At 38.5% G+C, this 18,899-nt stretch overlaps 1 protein-coding gene across 1 annotated transcript; it reads left to right on the top strand.

Annotated features, from left to right (window-relative positions):
• Positions 1 to 11,736: 11,736 nt before the first annotated feature.
• Positions 11,737 to 18,899, top strand: LOC109214514 (protease 2). Its single transcript, XM_019378438.1, has 11 exons — positions 11,737 to 12,194; positions 12,588 to 12,766; positions 12,935 to 13,157; positions 13,236 to 13,377; positions 13,462 to 13,662; positions 13,839 to 13,970; positions 14,752 to 14,880; positions 15,768 to 16,177; positions 16,357 to 16,573; positions 16,854 to 17,044; positions 18,581 to 18,899. The coding sequence occupies exons 1-11, from the start codon at positions 11,815 to 11,817 to the stop codon at positions 18,756 to 18,758; spliced, it is 2,382 nt and encodes a 793-aa protein (XP_019233983.1). The 5' UTR covers positions 11,737 to 11,814; the 3' UTR covers positions 18,759 to 18,899.

The raw sequence follows: 18,899 nt of genomic DNA, 5'->3' as shown, positions 1-18,899 counted from the left end.
GAGTGACGTTGTTCAACAACTACCTAAATATATATTCTCTCTCGAGCTGTACACACTATAGGCACAGTCAATTGATGGCCATTCAATCAACAACAATAAACATTTAGTTGAACAAGTAGAGAAATCCAACAACTCAATTATATAAAAATATAACAAGAATTATCCTACAAAAGGTTTCATCAAAACCCTAGATAACAAATTAGCTATTCATAATAGTATGTAAAACTACAATACTAAAAGTCATAACCAACAATGAAGAAATAGGAAGAGGAAGGAAAAACTCGTAGAAGAATTCCCCGCCTTGCTCCTATTGTGTCTCTGCCTCCTTAGGTCGAATCTGTGTCAAAAGCGTGTCCAACCTTAGGTCTAAATTATGTCAAAAGTGTGTCCAACCCCCTCAAAATACCGTTTTTTCATGTATATATACCAGGTAGGGTCGGGCCCAAACAATTATACCTTCTCCTACGCGAAAAAGGACAATTTTTCAGGTCTGGACGCTCACGGTCGCGGTCCGGGCGCGGTCCGGGCCCGGTATTTTCCCAGTGCACTGTCTCAGTCCGCGTCCAGGTCCACTGTCACGGTTTTGACCGCATTTTTCACCCTGTTCCGTTTGAAATTTCGTAAAACATAAAACATGAAAGATATTATATAGCCCAAATGGAGTTCGGAGCAAAGAGTTATGTCTATTTTATTAAACAGTGTGCAATATGCCTACTCGAGTCTTCGTTTGTTCTTATCTATCAAATTTGACCCCTGAACACGATCCCGGGTTAATTCCTTGGGCTTTTACTCAGACTTCAAAGCTCCAAAATACTTGAATTTATTCCATAACATCTATATAGCTCGGAGTCACTCCTACAAGGCATAAAACACACAATTAGTGCAAAACACTAGCGATTAAAGCGCAAACTCAACTAAAGTACAGTAAATTAGAGTGTAATAACCGACTAAAATACGTAATTATAGCCTATAATCATATGGCGACTAAAATCTTGAAATTATAAGACTGTGCTTTGTTTAACTGTTTGTAAACTGCCCAAACTCAGCTAGTCCTAAAATCAGTAGGCAAACTGATTAAGTACCTTCTGCCTCGCTTTAATAAAAACGCTGCATATGTTCTGCTTTGTGCTCATCTAGATATCCTGCTATAGTACTTTTAAAGTGTCTGAAATACTGTTGTTTGCGAAATTGCCTGCTTATTTGTGAAGGTAAATGTGAGTCTTTAAGTTTTCCTTTATCTGGCAGTCCTATTTGTTTTGCTTGTCGCTTAGATTTTTCTCCTTTTAAACACTATAGGAGAGTCTAGATCCACCTTAACTGGAAGTCCTAAACACCTCCGGGACCTTAAGTAAGGGACAGGTAATGCACGCATAGAGTATGTTTAATTAGAATCGCTTATATAACCATTAAGGGGAGGGTAATCAGGTAGTAAAGGATATGATGACCTGTGCGCTAATGCTATGTGTAGCACCCCAACTTGGGGACGATTACCAAGTATTGCACAGAAGTGATCCTATAGGCTAAAAAACCTAGGACCCCTTTTACCCCTTGCTTTAAACGTAATATCTGTTTGTCTAAATTGTTTTGTTTGTTTATAAGACTAATTCACCTAATTTGAGTTTGGCCGGGATCCACCGTTGTGGACCTCGAGGGGTGCCTAACACCTTCCCCTTAAGGTTATTTCGAGCCCTTACCCAATCTATGGTAATGCAAACCGATTTATGAGTTATTTTCTTCAGGTGACCTAACGCACCTTAAATCCATTAGGTGGAGACTCTTCAAATTCGATACCCCTTCCCAAAAGGAAATAAGTTATCCCAAAATGTCGAAACCCGGACTCCGCGAGGAAAAAGGTGGCGCGACATGCCTAAACCTAAAAGGCTACGGGCGCCCTAAAAAATGGTTCGGAGACGTCCGAAGCCCGTAATCAAAATATAAGGCCTTAAAAAAAATTCAAAACCTTCTAAAAGGTTACCCTCGGCAAAGGCATCATCTAAGAACACTTAAGCATATTGGGAAAACTTCTGGTCACTCCGAGTTTTCAAAAGTTTCGAGCAAAAATTGCATTAAGGTCAGGTTCTGTTCGGACCTCTGAAAAATAAATGACTTATTACTATGTTTGATTCTATGCTAAGGAATCAAAAATATTTGCGAGAACGGAAATTGTAATAAGATACCAAAAGGGGAAAATTTATATATTCCGGAATATCTATATAAAGGCCCAACAAAAACGGCCTCAAAATGAACAAAAAATATGTACACAACACAAAAACTAAAAAAAAATCCTAAGGTATTCGTGCCTGGTCTTCACCGGAGCCCGATTCGTCACCAGAACCATCGGGACCTTTGGATTCTTCGGAGCCCTTGGAACCCTCGGAACCCTCGGAACCTTCGGGTTCGGCTAGTTTCTTCGCCTAGGCCACAAGTCTTTTTGACTCCTCGATCTCGGTAGACTGGTCAAAGCCTTGGGCATGGATCTCTTTGAGGATCTCCCTTCGAGACAGCCGTCTCATGTATTCGGCATTGGTGTTCATGCGGGCCTCGGCTGCTTCGACGTCAGCCTTGTATTGGGCCACTATCTCGTCGGCATCGGCACAGGTTGTCTCCAGCTGGGAACTTATTGCTTCAAGCTCTTTACCAAGGGTATCCCGTTCTACGGCGACCAAGCTCAGTTGTGCTCGGAGATCTTCATTTAGCTAAGCCCGTTTATTAGCTTTCTCATTCGCTACCCGAGGTCTACCGAAGACAGCTTTGCCTGGCGGTATCTTTCTCTGAGGCCAACAGATCCATCTTGTTCTTCCACCCCGTTGGCCATGACTTGGATCTCGTCCATCTCCTTTTAGAGTTGGTCGATCTGGTTGATTTTTTGTTGGACCTGCGAGGATTTGTCGTTAGCCACTATGACTAGTTCCTCTTTTCTAACTTCGAAAACCTATACCTTTTCAACCAAGTTGGCATGCTCCCACCGCAGGACCGATACTTCCTTTTAAGTCCCATCCATCTTGGCCTAAAGGTTCTTAATGACCCCTTCTTGTTGCTCGCTGAGAAGCTTGTACATATCCCTTTTCTGGGTAGGCTCCTTGACCTCGAGCTCTCTGATTGACCTCGACCCGATACTGAAGGAAGCTCTCGTGATGAAGTACTGAGGCCTGAAAAAAGATGAAAAACATGAGAAATATCAAAACCTAAGTAAGGTTCAAAGGAACGTAATGATGTCTTACCCGGTTCAGCGCCTGCTGCACCTCATTAAAAAGACACAACACGTTCACCCCATTCATTTTTGCCTAGTCTTCCTCGGTTACCAAGCATCGGAGGTAGCTATCTATCCCCATGGGAGCAGACAAGACTCGGGCATCCTCTGGGACGGTCAGAATAATCGATCTCTTACGACTGGGGTCCACACTCGGTGCAGGGAACTGATTGATCAATTTCGGGCTCGAACTTGGTCCGCCAGTTTTCGAGGATGTGTCCTTCTTCGAAATTTCCAAGTCGCTGAGCCCGGAAAATCTTCCAAAGTAGACGAGCCCATACAGTCAAAAAAGTAATGGAGGGGATCGTCCGCGCCATGGACCCCTTCATTGGACTTTTCCTTTCTTGCTTGGGCCTCGTCGAGCGTGGACTCGGTGTAGGAGGGCATCCCCATTATTTCTATTACGCCGGGCGCTTCCTTCGGAGCGGATCCAGCATCATGGAGGGTCTCATCCCCCGTCTCCATATCATTCTACCGTTCCAGAGGGAGGTTGGCCTCACGAATCTCGCCCTCGGCTGCTTGCCCTCCAGAAAGCATCGTTCCATCGGCAATAAAAATATCATCTTCCTCGGGCTCGTCCCTGAGCCAAAGAAGCAAGTCGGAATCCAGCACCCAAGAACTAGAGATTTTCTTGGGCTTACGAGCCACTCTTTTCTTTGGCTTCACCACGGGGATCGGGGATCCAAAGGCCTTTCTTTCTTCTTCTTCTTTTCCCCCAATGGCAGCCCGGGGCTGTCTCGTAGCAGAGGGATCAACGGATAAGGACACGTCCTTGTCCCCTTCTGAAGGCCTAAGTTCAGTGATCTTAGGCAAACCTACAACAACAAAAGGGAAGGAAATACAGTATGATGAAAGTAAGAAGCATGGTGTTAACTATTCAAGGAGAGACCTTACCTTGAGAACAGGCCTCCCATCGGCCCTTCGATAGTTTGCGCCATGAGCGCTCGAAGTATGACATATGTGTACAGATTCCCTCGATCCATTCCTTTAACAGAGGGACCGCATTCGGAACCCCGGAGACAGCTACACAACCACAAGTATGAATGAGAAGAAAGAAATTGAAGGAAAAATTGACGCTTAAGGAGAGACTGCACCTACGAGATGCATTCCACTTCTCAGGGGAAGGCATGAACTCGGGGGGTATCAAGTTTTCGGTCTTCACCCGAACAAAGTGTCCCTGCTAGCCCCGGTCTAAATCTTCATCAATACTCGAAAAAGGGGCCTTGCTGGCCCAGCGAACAAACTTGATCAGTCCCCCTCGGAAAATTCAGGGACTGTATAAACAAAGTAGATGATTGATCGTGAACCGACGAGATTCGGTCTTGTTCACGAAGTAGCAAAAGAGGATCACGATGCTCCATAGAGATGGATGGATTTGACCGAGGCGCACCTCGTACCTCTTGCAAAAATCCAGAACAATCGGGTCCACCGGCCCAATGTGAAGGGGTAAGTGCAAACACTTAAGTACCCCTCCGCGTGGGTAGTAATGGCGTCCTTGGGCCCGGGGACTACCATATCCTTGCCTTCCTAATTGCAGTCCTTTCAGACAACGGGAAGAACTTCTTCGGTCACGAAGCATATGTACCTTGATGCTCCTTCACCCCGGTCTTGTTTGTGTGAGGGTTTCTCGGCCATAAAGTCGTCTGCAATTAAGCAGCCCCCGGGAATAAACACTTTCAAAGGAGGCTCGGGGACCGGTTCGTCGGTAGCCACCTCGGGAGAAGCCATTTTGAGGGCAACTACTTCAAGAGCAGGCGCCTCAGTACCGGCGGCCGGTTGGGAAGATGAAGAGGCGACTTGTTAAGGAACAAATATGGATGTTTTAGCCATTGTTATCTGGGGAAGTTTGAAAATTTAAAGAAAGAAGATGAAGAATTGAAAAGACGAGTTTGAAGGATGAAGAACACAGTATGAAGATTTGAACGAAGTCTGGATAGAAACCTGGAAATCACTATGAAGATCTGAAGATCAAAAGATGAGGGTATGAAGGTTTGAAAGAAGTTAGATGATACCTGGGAAACTCGGAGGTAAAAGCTTGGTCGAAAAGTAGAAAAGGAACAAAGGGTGGAAGCTTTTATAGGGAAGCAGGCGACGTTTCGCATTTGGGGGCAACCAGCCGATTTCCTGGTGAGGCAAACGAAGCAAGGACATAACTGCAGGGAATCAGATTTGAAGCCACGAGCCTCTTGCATCAAGGCCCAAGCAAAACACCTTCCTTCGGAGTCATCGAGACCATGCCCCCGGGTCCAGTACGAGTTCCGGGACCTCGGAGAGCATTATCGAATGACCACACACGATTAACAAAGAGCCGTGATATCCGTGTTGCGTGAATCTCGGCCGTATCAGCGGTAGATTAGTAATTAGCGAAGAGGAAGGTTTTTACCTTTCTTAGAGTTGTACGTAAGGTAAAACTCTCCTACTATATAAATGGGAAGTTGATAATTCATTATACACATTGTAGCACACATATCAAGGCAATATACATTTCTTTTCTCTGCTTCTAAAGATTATTATAAGTTCTTAGTTTTATTCATAGCCCTTCATAAGGGTTTGGTTCCGAATCGAAGGCAGGCTAATTGTTTGGATCACAACTGAGCTCAAACCCGGTCTTACAACTGGTTTGGCCATTTATTCTATCTTTAATATGCTCATTTAACGTTATTAATCACTTGTATTGAATTAGTCCACATATTCTTAAAACCGCGTAAGATTCAATTGTTATCCATTTTTAAAGGTAAACAAGTTGAAAGTATATTTCAAGTGAAATACTAATGTATACTCACACAATTTTTATTTTTTACAAACATTTTTCAGCTTCTAAAACTGAAGTTCATGTCTAAACATAATTAAAAGTTTTATTTTTTTTAAATTTAAGCTTCAGATACATATATTTGACATATTGTTCCAAATGCCTAGGACATTTTAAGTAAAATATTAAGTATCCAAATTTAGACTTAAATACTAATATTGCTTTGGAGGTGTTGGGGAAAAAAGTCTAGTTTGGAAGTATATTTATACATAAGAAATTATATCTACTCTCAAATCTTCAACTTTCCCCAATTTTATTTTCAAATAAAATTCATGTTTAAATTCAACTTAAAATTTTAATAAACTTATCAACATTAAATACTCTTTTCTCTTCAGCTTTTGACTCTTGTATTGTTCTAATAATACTCCCCCCTCCTTCGAAAAGTAGAAAAGGAACAAAGGGTGGAAGCTTTTATAGGGAAGCAGGCTACTCTTCGCATTTTGGGGCAGTCAGAACGATACGATTGATGGGACATTTCGACTCCTTCGTCGTAACGTACGGTGGAAGGAACCGGAGAACATCTATCATTTCCCAGTGTTTCGGCAAACCTACTCTCTGAGAAACGAGAGGACTATCTGTATACGGGTAAAACCGGGGCTAGTGAGCACCCCGATTTCCTGGTGAGGCAAACGAAGCAAGGACATGACTGCAGGGAATCGGATTTGAAGCCGGGAGCCTCTCGCATCAAGGCCCAAGCATAATACCTGCCCTAGGAGTCATCGAGACCATGCCCCCCGGGTACGCTACGAGTTTCGGGACCTCGGAGAGCATTACCGAACGACCACGCACGATAAACAAAGGGTCGTGATATCCGTTTTGCGTGATTCTCGGCCCGTATTAGCGGTTAGGGGTGTTCATAAAACCCCCAAAAAACCAAACCAAACCGAAAACCGAACCGACCAAAAAAACCGATACTTTTTAGGTTTGGTTTGGTTTTAGTTTTGAATTTTAAAAACCGATCAAATTTGGTTTGGTTTTGGTTTTAATAAAAAATAACCGAAAAAAATTGAACCAAACCGACTATAAAAGTAGCTATTTAAAATTATTATTACACATACATATATGTATTTTTATATAAAGTTTCTAAAATTTTATCGTACATATTAGTCATTTGTATTTTTAGTCTAGTTCTTTGCTATTATAATAATCTAATTCTTTGCCTTTACATTCTAGTTTGATTGGTAGTTTTCTTTTGCAAGTACAAGAATTTATTTCATGATAAAAATAATCGAATTTAATTGAGTACTTAAATTATTCATCACTATTTAATTCAATTATCATCAATATATCTTGGTAAATGATTGATTTCTCAAAGAGCAATTGATTTGATAGTGTTACGTTGAAAATGTAGTCGCCGGAATATGCGTTCGGTAGTGTATGTCTCATAATTAAGAAAAAAAACCGATAAATAATCAGAAAAAACCGAAAAATCGACAAAAACCGAATCGATAAAAAACCGACTTAATTTGTTTGGTTTGGTTCCAATATTTGAAAAACCGACTTATTTGATTTGGTTTCTTTTTAGGGAAAAACCGACCCAAACCGAACCATGAACACCCCTATCAGCGGTAGATTAGTGATTAGCGAAGAGGAAGATTTTTACCTTTCTTAGAGTTGTACGCAAGGTAAAACTCTCCTACAATATAAATGGGAAGCTGGCTATTCATTAGACACATTGTAGCACACATATCAAGGCAATATACATTTATTTTCTCTACTTCTAAAAATTATTCTAAGTTCTTAGTTTTATTCATAGCCCTCCATAAGGGTTTGGTTCCGAATCGAAGGCAGGCTAATTGTTTGGATCACAACCGAGCCCAAACCCGGTCTTACAACTGGTTTGGCCATTTGTTGAGAAATTTTCATAAAGCACTATCTTTTAGTAGTAATTAGCCATCTATAGATACCATTTATTATATTACGGATTATAGATACCTTTTATGTGGTTATAAGATGTATTTGATGTATTTAAGCTATTGTATTCATGAATACAGTAGCAAAAATAGGCGTGAATCAGGGAAGTCCAGCTAATCAGTTGTTGTATTCGAGTGTATTCGACTGTATTCATAGAGAAACATGGGATTACAGCTGGACATATTATTGTATTCGATGGTATTCACGGCGTGAAATAGGGGATTACACTGTTTTTAAAACGGAAAGTGAATCAATTAACATAATAGACTCCTAATATAACTCAACAAACTCAATTATAACACACAAAATTTATATTTTCAGTTATAAAAAAATTCTCAACCAAAAATACCCCAAAAACATAGCAATCTTCAGAGAAATTATATAATACATCTGAATACATAAATTATATTAATTAAAAAAACTTATGAATACATTCATGGCATATAGCGAGATAGTGAATACGATGAAATACATAGAATACAACGGGATACATTGAAATACAATGAAAAAAAGACAGAGAATACAATAAAATAAATGAAATACAGAGACAAGTATGGATGGTCGATTAGAGGCCGATGCAGAGCTCGAGTCCAGTGGTTTATTCAGGAAGGCATGGACGTTAAATCGAATAGACTGCTTGAAAACACTGTGAATTTTTGGGACGACAAATGCTACGGTGGCGAATGAGGCCGATGAATTGGGAAGCAGTGAGATTGAAAGGAGCATCATGCATTTGAAAATGGATAATTCGGTGGGAGAGATGATTTGCAGAGGAAGTGACAGAAGCACCAGCGGTGGGAGAGAAATTGCGTGAAATAGGATAGACTTCAGTATGACTGATGGTTACACTCGAAGTCCACAACAAATTAGGCCTTGAAGATTAAGATTAAGAGAAATTATAGCAACAAATGACAACAATCGAGCGAAAATTAGGGTTTATGCCGAGATTGAGGAAGAAGGAAGCGGTGTGGGTGAGAGTTTCTCTGGTTTTGGGCGAGTTTACAGTGAATGGGAAAGAGAATAGAGTTTATCAAAATAACAGAGAGAAAGAACGTGTATTGTGGCTTAAGTATAGGAGATAACCAAAATTAAAAATTTTGCTATAAACCATAAAAGGTATCTATAGAATATAATTTAGTTAAATGGTATTTATTTAATATAAATAAGGTGTTAACCTTTGCTATAGGATGTAAAAATTCATTTATTCTATCTTTAATTTGCTCATCTAACGTTATTAATCACTTGTATTGAATTAGTCCACATATTCTTAAAATCATGTAAGAATTCAGTTGTTATCCATTTTTAAGGGTAAGCAGGTTGAAAGTATATTTCAAGTGAAATACTAATGTATACTCACACAATTTTTATTTTTTACAAACATTTTTCAGTTTCTAAAACTGAAGTTCATGTCTAAACATAATTAAAATTTTCAATTTTTTTTACAAATTTAAACTTCAGATACATATATTTGACATATTGTTCCAAATGCCTGGGAAATTTTGAGTAAAATATTAAGTATCCAAATTTAAACTTAAATACTAATATTGCTTTGAAAAATAACTTAAAACCTATTTTGACTTAAAACCTCTTAAAATAAGTCAATCCAAACCAGTTCTAAAAATGGTGATATAGAGGGTGTTTGGATGGGCTTAAAAGCTGGTCAAACCAGCTTTTAAGCACTTTTTTATGGGATGGAGTGTTTGGATAAAAAAAAAGCTGCGATGCACTGTTTGCTGATGTTGTTGCCACAGGAGAAAGAGCACGTGCAGCAAATCAAGAACAATCATCGGGCATTGGACTTAATCTCGGTGAAGAAGGGATAAATGTTATTGATGATTGTGACAAAGAACACTTCACTTATCTTAATGATGAAATGAGCGATGAAAGTGATGATCTACAGAATATAAATTCTGTTGTGTTTCCAGAGCCATCACTAAAAAGACAAAAGTCAACTGATGGTGTTAGTAGCAGTAGTCAAGTAAGAAAGAGTAAGAAAAAAACAGCTGCAACATTAATAAAAGAGGATATACACTCTCTCATAGAGTTTATGTCTAGCAAAAGCACTGCTACATCTCCTGCAGTTGATGAGACATCCATCGAGAAGTGTACTGGCATGTTCTTGATGACTTGTGCACATGGAGCTGGAAATCGATTGATACAGGAAATCTTTCAACATTCGGGAGAAATAATTCATAGACACTTTCATAGTGTTTTAAAGGCGATTTGTGAGCTTGCAAGATGTATAATTAGACCACATCAAAATTATAATGATGGTGCAGGAGCTCACAAGCCATGTAATGGTCGATATCTCCCTTTCTTTAGAGTAAGAAATATTGTTACATAATTATTTTTTATTAAATTTATAACTTAACTTTTATAAGTATTACTAACTTAAGTTAAATTTATACTTGTAAATGTATGTAGGATTGTATTGGAGCACTTGATGGAACACATGTTAAAGCAAGATTACCGCAAGGTCAAGAGATACCATATATTGGACGTAAAGGTTATCCGACTCAAAATATTCTTGTTGTCGTAGATTTTAATATGTGTTTTACATTTGCATGGGCTGGGTGGGAAGGAGCAGCTCACGATAGTCGTATATTTGGTGAGGCCCTTCGTAGACCAGAACTAAACTTTCCACATCCAATTGGAAACAAGTATTATCTAGTTGATGCAGGATATCCTCACATGAAGGGATATATGGCTCCATAGAAAGAGATAATGTGAGATACCACCTAGCACAATTCCGCCGCGGTGCAACAAGACAACTGCGAGAACCAAGAGGGGGAATTGAAAAATTTAACTATTTGCATTCTTCTTGTAGAAATATTGTAGAGCGCACATTTGGGGTTTGGAAAGCAAGATGGTCTATTTTGCGAGACATGCCTTTCTATCACATTGACACTCAAAGAGACATCGTACTTGCTACTATGGCCATTCATAACTATATTAGAAAGAAATGCAATATGGATGATGCATTCCGAGCAGCTGAGAATGAAAGATATGTTTCATCTGTTGATCCTGATTTTGGTACATCTTTGAGAGCTAATAACAATATAAATACGGAAAATGTGGAAGAGCAAAGTTATCTTGTTTGGATGGGTCTTCGCGATTTGATTGCTAATGAAATTTGTGAAGCTTGATACTTGTAGTTTATATGAATCTTTTAAAACACTAATATTTATTATTTTACATTTCAATTGAGAAATATTATTTTGTACTAATTGCAGGTTGACTTTAACAGGCTATTGAAAAACAAATACTCTTGACAAACATATGTAACATAACCGGCGACACTCATAATCTCATGAAAGTCATTTATAATTTAAATTTGTTATGTAGACATTTATACCTAATATTCACGTCATTGAAAAAATAAGGAAACAAGTAAATTAAAATTAAATTAAAATATAAATTATTTTTTGAAAAACGTCATTAACATACTATTGAAAAACAAATACTCTTGACAAACAAATAAAAAAACTATCTTAAGTAATTATTTAAATTAAAATTAAATTAAAATATAAATTATTTTTTGTTTGCATTACTTATGAATCAAGTATATTGTTGTAATCAGCTCCTTTTATAATGTTAACAACTTTAAGGATATTTCTATCTTTTTAACAGAAAAAAGTTCTTACAAGCACTTGTTTACCAAACACTTCAACAGCTTTTTTTTAAGTTTCAGCACTTTTATCCAAACAGATAACTGATTATTTATAAAACAAATTTCAGCACTTAAAAGCTGGTTTTAAGCACAAGTTACTTTTTTCAGGCTAATCCAAACGGGCTCATATGCTTAAACCCTGAACCCAATTCTCCGTCACCTGCCACCACCATGCGCCACTTCCTAACCTCTCTCCGCCACAACCAGCTACATCACCGCTGCATAACGCCACGTATCCATTTCATCTTCTGTGCAAACTACAAGCCCCAGAAACCTCAACCACCACCATCCCCACCGTCTATTCCAAAACCTCCAAAAAAGCCGGTGACTTTCACCCATCACGGCGAGTCATGGGAGGACCCTTACAGCTGGATGTCGCAACTAAATGACAAAGTAGCCATGCGACACATGGATGTGTACATGGAACAAGAGGAGAAATACACTGAAGCCGTTATGTCGGATACCGAACGCCTCCAGTCCAAACTTCAGTCCGAAATGGGCTCTCGCTTGTCTAATGACCTCTCTACCCCTCCCCTTCGTTGGGGTCCTTGGTATTCTTCTGCTTTATTTTATTTGTTCAAATTTTCTTTGTGCATTAAATTGAGCGGAATGGATATAGGTGATTTATACAGCCTGCGTCAATTAGTTTAAGATTAAGGCATGGATTTAAGTTACACGCACTGACAGTGTAATGAATTTTTTACACCATTACTGTAAATTAACCTGGTAGTGATAACAGGTTGCTTACTATTTATTAAAGATTACCAATCAATGCTATCACATAGAGTTACCCGCAGTTACCATTTAAATGACCTCATTGTATAAATTATTTTACCCCCATAACTTAATTGATTTATTCATTTGGATACGTATCCCGTTGCTGTTGGGATTCTGAAATGTGATACTTGTGTTTACTGTATGGAGGTGGATATTGGTCGCCGCAGGTTGTACTATAGGCGAGTGGAAGAAGGGAAGCAGTATCCAGTGCTGTGTAGGAGGTTAGCGCAGGCGAATGAAGATTTCATTTCCAATAAATCTCCTTCAGCAGGTTTCGATTTTACTTCGGGCAAGAGAATTGAGCAGAAGCTTCTTGACTACAATGAAGAAGCTGAAAAATTTGGAGGTTTAGCTCTTTCACCACTTTGTTTTTATATTGATTTCAAAATGGAGAGGAATGTATGTTGAGAAATTTCTATATCCGACCCCAATCTAGTTTGGAGTCGAGATGTTGCTGCTTTTATGGTTTGTTTTACTCATGGCGCTTAACCCTTTTTACTTTGTTTAATTAAAGGTTATGCATATGAAGAATTATCAGAAGTGTCCCCAGATCACCGATATCTGGCATACACTATGTATGATAAGGATAACGATTACTTCAAATTGTCTGTGCGAGACTTAAATTTCGGCTCACTTTGTAGTCAGCCCCAAGCTGACCGGGTTTCAAACATAGCATGGGCAAAAGGTGGACAAGCACTTTTTTATGTTGTCACTGATCAGTGTAAGAGGCCTTATAGGTTGGTAATTCACTTATTTGGCTAAAAGATTGGTCTGACATACGTTCGATATCTCAGTTTTTTCCAATTCTTTTTCAGGATCTACTGTAGCATGATTGGATCTGAACAAGACGATGTGTTGCTTCTAGAAGAGCCTAGCGAGAATGGCTATGTGAACATAAGACATACTAAGGATTTCCAGTTTGTGACAGTACATGTATTCTCAACTACGTCATCAAAGGTGATACTTTATCAGCATTATCTAACTTTTTCTTTTTATACGGCTTGCTGTTAGATCAATCTTATGTCAATGACTAGTTCTTAGATCTTTCTCATAGATACTGCTGAGCCTTTGTCTGGCATGGTACCTGTGTGGGAATGCGAGGCTCAAGCCCAGTGCATTCTTGAGCATCACCAAGGGTATCTTTACCTCTTTACTGATGCTGCTAAAGATGGACAATCAGTTGATCACCATTATCTTTTACGCAGTCCAGTTAACTGCTCACTGAACAGAAGAAAGTGGGACGTGAGTTTTTATTGTATTGAGACTTTTATCATGTTTAATTCTAAATTGCAACCCCACCCCCCCCCCCCCCCCGGCTGCCATCTTTCCTTCTGCTTGCTAAATAACCTTTCATCTGAAAGCATAATACTCACTCATGGTGAGACCTTTGGCTCATAGCTTTCTCATCAAGAATGCAGAATATCTTCAGTGATGACTCAGAGTTCATAATTGAAGACGTCGATTTCAATGACAAGCACTTGGTGCTCATTTTGCGGGAGGGGCGAAATTTTAGACTGTGTTCCATTTCTTTGCCTCTGCCAAGTGTCAAGGTAATAACTAATTGTGTTCTTGATTTGTACTTCTGATAACTCTTCCTGATTCTTCCAACCTGAAGTCATTTACTTTACTTGTTTAAGATTTCCTCGGCTCTATAAATTTTACTTTAGAAGAATCCTTTCATAGCAATTAGTTGTTGCAGAAACCTTAAACACGCAAAACCTTGATAATCAAACCAGCCCCCCCCCCCCCCCCTATCTTCAGAAAGTAGCAAAGGGTCCACAGAGACAATTATGTCCTTTTAGTTCTGTACATGGCAGACTTTGTATCTAATTTCAATTTAAGATGGTTTCGTTCAAGGTTAGACTCTTTTATCCTTGTAAGCGCAATTGCTTGCTTTCCTATTTTCTTGTTTCCTGGACTCTGGGGACTTGCTCATAGGCTCTCCCCAACTAACTTCGTAGACCATGTTCCAGAAAGTTCAGCTTTGGGAAAAAATTGGTATTTATAAGTGCAATGTTTGTTTTGAGATATTTCTCTTCCCTCTAGTCGCTGCCAGAACTAATGAACATGCGAAGAAGCATTTGCAAAGATATATAGAGTGCACACAATCTACTGAGTTATGAAATAAGTTCGAGATACATTTTACATTGTAGCTTCTTACTCTATGATTTGCGATATGATGTGCATTTATTGATTGAAAGGATAATCTGCCTGTTTTGTGTCTTTGTTCCCCTTAATAATTGTGTTCGAACAGCAGTATGTGTTTCACCTGAATTGCTTACCACTGTTATGCTCCTCCTGTCCTCCTCTTCTCCAATTTTCCCTGGACAGGAAGAGATTAAACTCAAAGAGCTCAGTCCACAGTTTTTGCCTCTTCCAAAGAATGTCTCTCAAATTATGCCTGGACCAAATTATGACTACTACTCCTCAACAATGCGATTTACAATATCATCTCCTTTGGTAAGTACTTGTCACCTTTTATTAATTTATTTCATATATTTTACCGTAGAATATAGTCTTGTGTAAACCAAAGCAAATAACTGTTACAGAATGAGATGTTATAGTTTGAGCTGAAAATTCATGATCTTTTATTGGACCTGTTTCAAAGTTAGTGCGGTGGTTTTAAATGTATGATTTTGTATATTTTTGTTCTCTCTCCCTCCCTCACCCAACCTCCAACAGGTGTGCCTATTGCAAGTAAATTGAATGCTTGCATAAATTATCATATGTTGCGTTCACTAAATTCTACTGTTTTGATCTCCATAGAGGAGTAATGCATGATTTCTGAGTACACCTGTTGTTATGCAAGGCTGGCACAGTGATTAAAGTCCGCAATTACCCGTGCAAAGCTACTGTTAATATTTTTACAGGTTTAGTAAGTGCTTAGTTTGTAACATGATCAGAGAGAGGATAAAGGTGGATTCTTGGGATCAACTTGTACTTTTATGATACTAAGTAAGTTGCGCATGAAATAGCCGAGGAAAACTTTGATCGTTTTATTACGTCATTGGAGTATCCTATTTGACCTCTTAGAAGAGTTTGAGGTAATGTTATTCTAGTGATGAAGACTCTAATGCAAATGTGTTATTTGCTTGTCCAAACATTTCTTGGCACTCTGTCTGTGATGATAAATTATATTATAATGTAATAGTCATCAAATACTCTTATGTTTGACCAGGCATAGTTTCTGTTGAGTCTGGCTATAGCTCAAGTTCAACTAGATTTCTAGACTTGCATATTCATTAACTTCCATTGATCAGATGTTTATTTTCTTAATTGTTAGAAGTATCAGGCTCATTTTGCTCTCCCGAATAGCACTGTTTGACTAAATTTCACGCTGTTTATAGATGCCTGATGCAGTTGTTGATTATGACTTATCAAGTGGAAAGTGGAATATAGTTCAACAGCAAAACTTGCTTCATGAAAGAACGAAAGTGTTGTATGGATCATCATCTTCGGCTAGTTTTATTCAGAGGCCAAGGAATTTAGGCTCTAACAACGAAGTCAATCCTGAAAATCATCCTATGTGGAATGATCTTTCTGAGTTTTATGCCTGTGAAGTCTACGATGTTACTTCTTATGATGGGATGATTGTTCCTCTGACTGTTGTCTATTCGCGAAGGAGGAAAAAGCAAGCTGAGAATCCTGGATTACTTCATGGACATGGAGCTTATGGAGAGATATTAGACAAAAGATGGCGCAGTGAGTTAAAAAGCCTTCTCGATCGAGGTTGGGTCGTTGCATATGCTGATGTCAGGTGCTTTCTTCTCATGTCCAATTTAGTAATATAGCTCTAAAACTTACTTTTTCTCTATAATAATGCTCGTCTATATCTTACGGGTATCCTATTCCTATGAAGTTAAGACAGGTTATATTGTTATGGAGTTATGTTGTGACTACTGCTTGACATTGCCTTTTTATTGTCTTCATTCTCAGAGGCGGAGGTGGTGGGGGGAAAATGTGGCACCATGATGGCCGGCGGACAAAAAAGATTAATTCAATTTCTGATTACATATCGTGTGCTAAATTCCTGATTGAGAGGGAAATTGTGCAAGACAACAAGCTCGCTGGGTGGGGTTATAGTGCTGGAGGGCTGTTAGTGGCTTCAGCTATAAATTTTTGTCCAAGTCTATTGCGGGCAGCAGTTCTGGAGGTCTGCCCAAAACTATTGACTGTACTATTGCATTTATGCACCTTAAATCATTCTTTTCCTCAACTTTCTAACGTCCCTCACCCCCACGCAACAAGAAGAGGAAAAGTGAGGAAATAACTGTTATTGAAAACTGAAAATCTTCTGTTCTGGAGTAAAAAAGGGATGACCCTTTCAGGGAATGTACAGAGAGTCAACTATTTTTCTCTGTCGAGTAAATCTTCTTCTTTAATTTTATCCTCATTTTTTACTTTACTGAAAAGGTTGACTACCTCTTTTTTAGGTACCATTTTTGGATCCAGCAAACACTCTCCTCAATCCGATCCTGCCTCTTACACCTGCTGACTACGAAGAGTTCGGGTACCCTGGGGACATTGATGACTTTCAGGCAATACGTAAATATTCACCTTATGATAACATTCAGAAAGATATTTTATATCCAGCTATTCTGGTGACCTCTTCATTCAACACGAGGTAAGGTCCAAAGTTTTTCTCAGGGTTTCTGTAGATTGTTGGCTGATTCACTTCCTCTGGTTTGTTTAATGGAACAAGTTCCTTGTACAAATATGTGGCCATCGTCTAAAGCCATGTCTTTTACACTATAACATTAAGTTCGAGTTACAACTTACAACAAACTTTAGGAAAACACTCCATTTTATAAATGGGACTTTGCTTTTAGTTGACAACTTTTACTTGGAGATTCATAAATCCTGTGTTAGCACTTAGGGGTCGTTTGGTAGGAGGTATGAGGAAAAATAATGCAAGCATTAGCTTTGTGCATTACTAATACCATGTTTGGTATATTTTTTCAACCTTTGTATAACTAATAAACATTATACTTGATATTATGCTATGTATAAGCAATGCATAGGAAACCATGACATTAGTAATGCAAGGGTTTTTAATGCTTGCATAAACATGGTTAAAGACCTAGTTGCCCCCCTCAAATCCCAAATAAAAGTCTTTCCCCATATTATTAGCAAACAGATTTCCTCTGTACGCTTTGGCCATGGAAAAGCACAGTTGAATGCAGCCAAATCCTCCTCTTCTTCATTTTCCTCTTCAGATATCAAATTGACGTGTACAGGTGCCATGATTCACCATGGAACCTATAAATCTTTAATTTTGGTTGGACTATCGACTATCAATTTTATCAGTTTGCCTTTTGTAAAAAAAAAAAAGTAAACTTGTTATAGCTTGATTCTTTGACAGTACTAATTTATTTATTTTTGCATTATTATTTTGGTACTGATCCATATACGTGAATGGATCACTTAAAAGAGCCTCAACCTTTCTTGTTCTGTTGTCTTAAAGTCAATTTTTATAGCTAAAGTCAAAAATTATGGAGCGTACTTTTGTAAACACCCAATTTTTAAAAAATTATGCTATGTTTTAATACACCAAACCAAACAGTGGATAAAAAATAATCTCAGCATAACTAATGCCAGCATTACTAATACCAGCATTACTAATACACTCTACTCAGCATTATTCTTATACCTCCTACCAAACGACCCCTTAGCACTTTAGCAGCCTCTTCGAGGTCATCATAATCATCGTTATTTGCGTGTTTATTTGTCCCTTGATATTTACTGTTCAAGCAGTTTATGTGATTCCTCTCCATCTATATGATAATTCTTAGGTGGAACAGGTGTTAAACCATCTCCAGTCTTATCCACCCATCATGGCGTAGTAGGTGTTTTTCTTTCTCTTACGTCCCTCATGTGTTACAGTACTATGATTGACAACTAGGACTGACCAGGTGTAAAGAACCTGATCCACTAAGAATTGTTCCAAGCTGTAAATTAAGTGAACTAACATCCTTTTGCATGGGTTACAAAGAATTGTTCTAAGCTGTAAACTAAGTTAACTATAATCCTTTTGCATAAGTTATAAAGAATTGTTCCAAGGCCATAACGTAAGTGAACTGTCATCGTTTTGCATAATAATGTGGAAATAATAGCAGCTCATTGTGTTGTGAAGTCCTCATAATCTTCCATGATTTTTCAGGTTTGGAGTATGGGAAGCTGCAAAATATGTTGCTCGGGTGCGTGAATATTCTGTGTATGATCCTAAACATCCAGTATTGCTTAATTTGACGGCTGATATAGTTGAAGAAAATAGATACTTGCGCTGCAAGGAGTCAGCGCTGGAGACGGCTTTCCTTATCAAGATGATGGAATCATAGCTACTTGTGTTTTGTTTATTAATTTCATGTAAGATAGAAAAGCTTATACCCATAGGATTCTAACTTGTTTTTTTCCACCTTCCTATTAATCCAGATTGTAATACACTTTAGAGCAGTGGATACCTACTAATCTTGTCCTTT

Source organism: Nicotiana attenuata, unplaced genomic scaffold (assembly GCF_001879085.1).
Source record: "Nicotiana attenuata strain UT unplaced genomic scaffold, NIATTr2, whole genome shotgun sequence".
Lineage (NCBI taxonomy): Eukaryota > Viridiplantae > Streptophyta > Magnoliopsida > Solanales > Solanaceae > Nicotiana > Nicotiana attenuata.
This window is presented reverse-complemented; position numbering and strand designations above follow the sequence as displayed.

Coding starts and splice junctions, on each gene's coding strand:
- LOC109214514 (XM_019378438.1), top strand. CDS start 11,815: ATGCGCCACTTCCTAACCTCTCTCCGCCACAACCAGCTACATCACCGC. Junction 12,195..12,587: donor CCCCTTCGTTGGGGTCCTTG/GTATTCTTCTGC, acceptor TGGTCGCCGCAG/GTTGTACTATAGGCGAGTGG. Junction 13,378..13,461: donor TCTCAACTACGTCATCAAAG/GTGATACTTTAT, acceptor ACTAGTTCTTAG/ATCTTTCTCATAGATACTGC.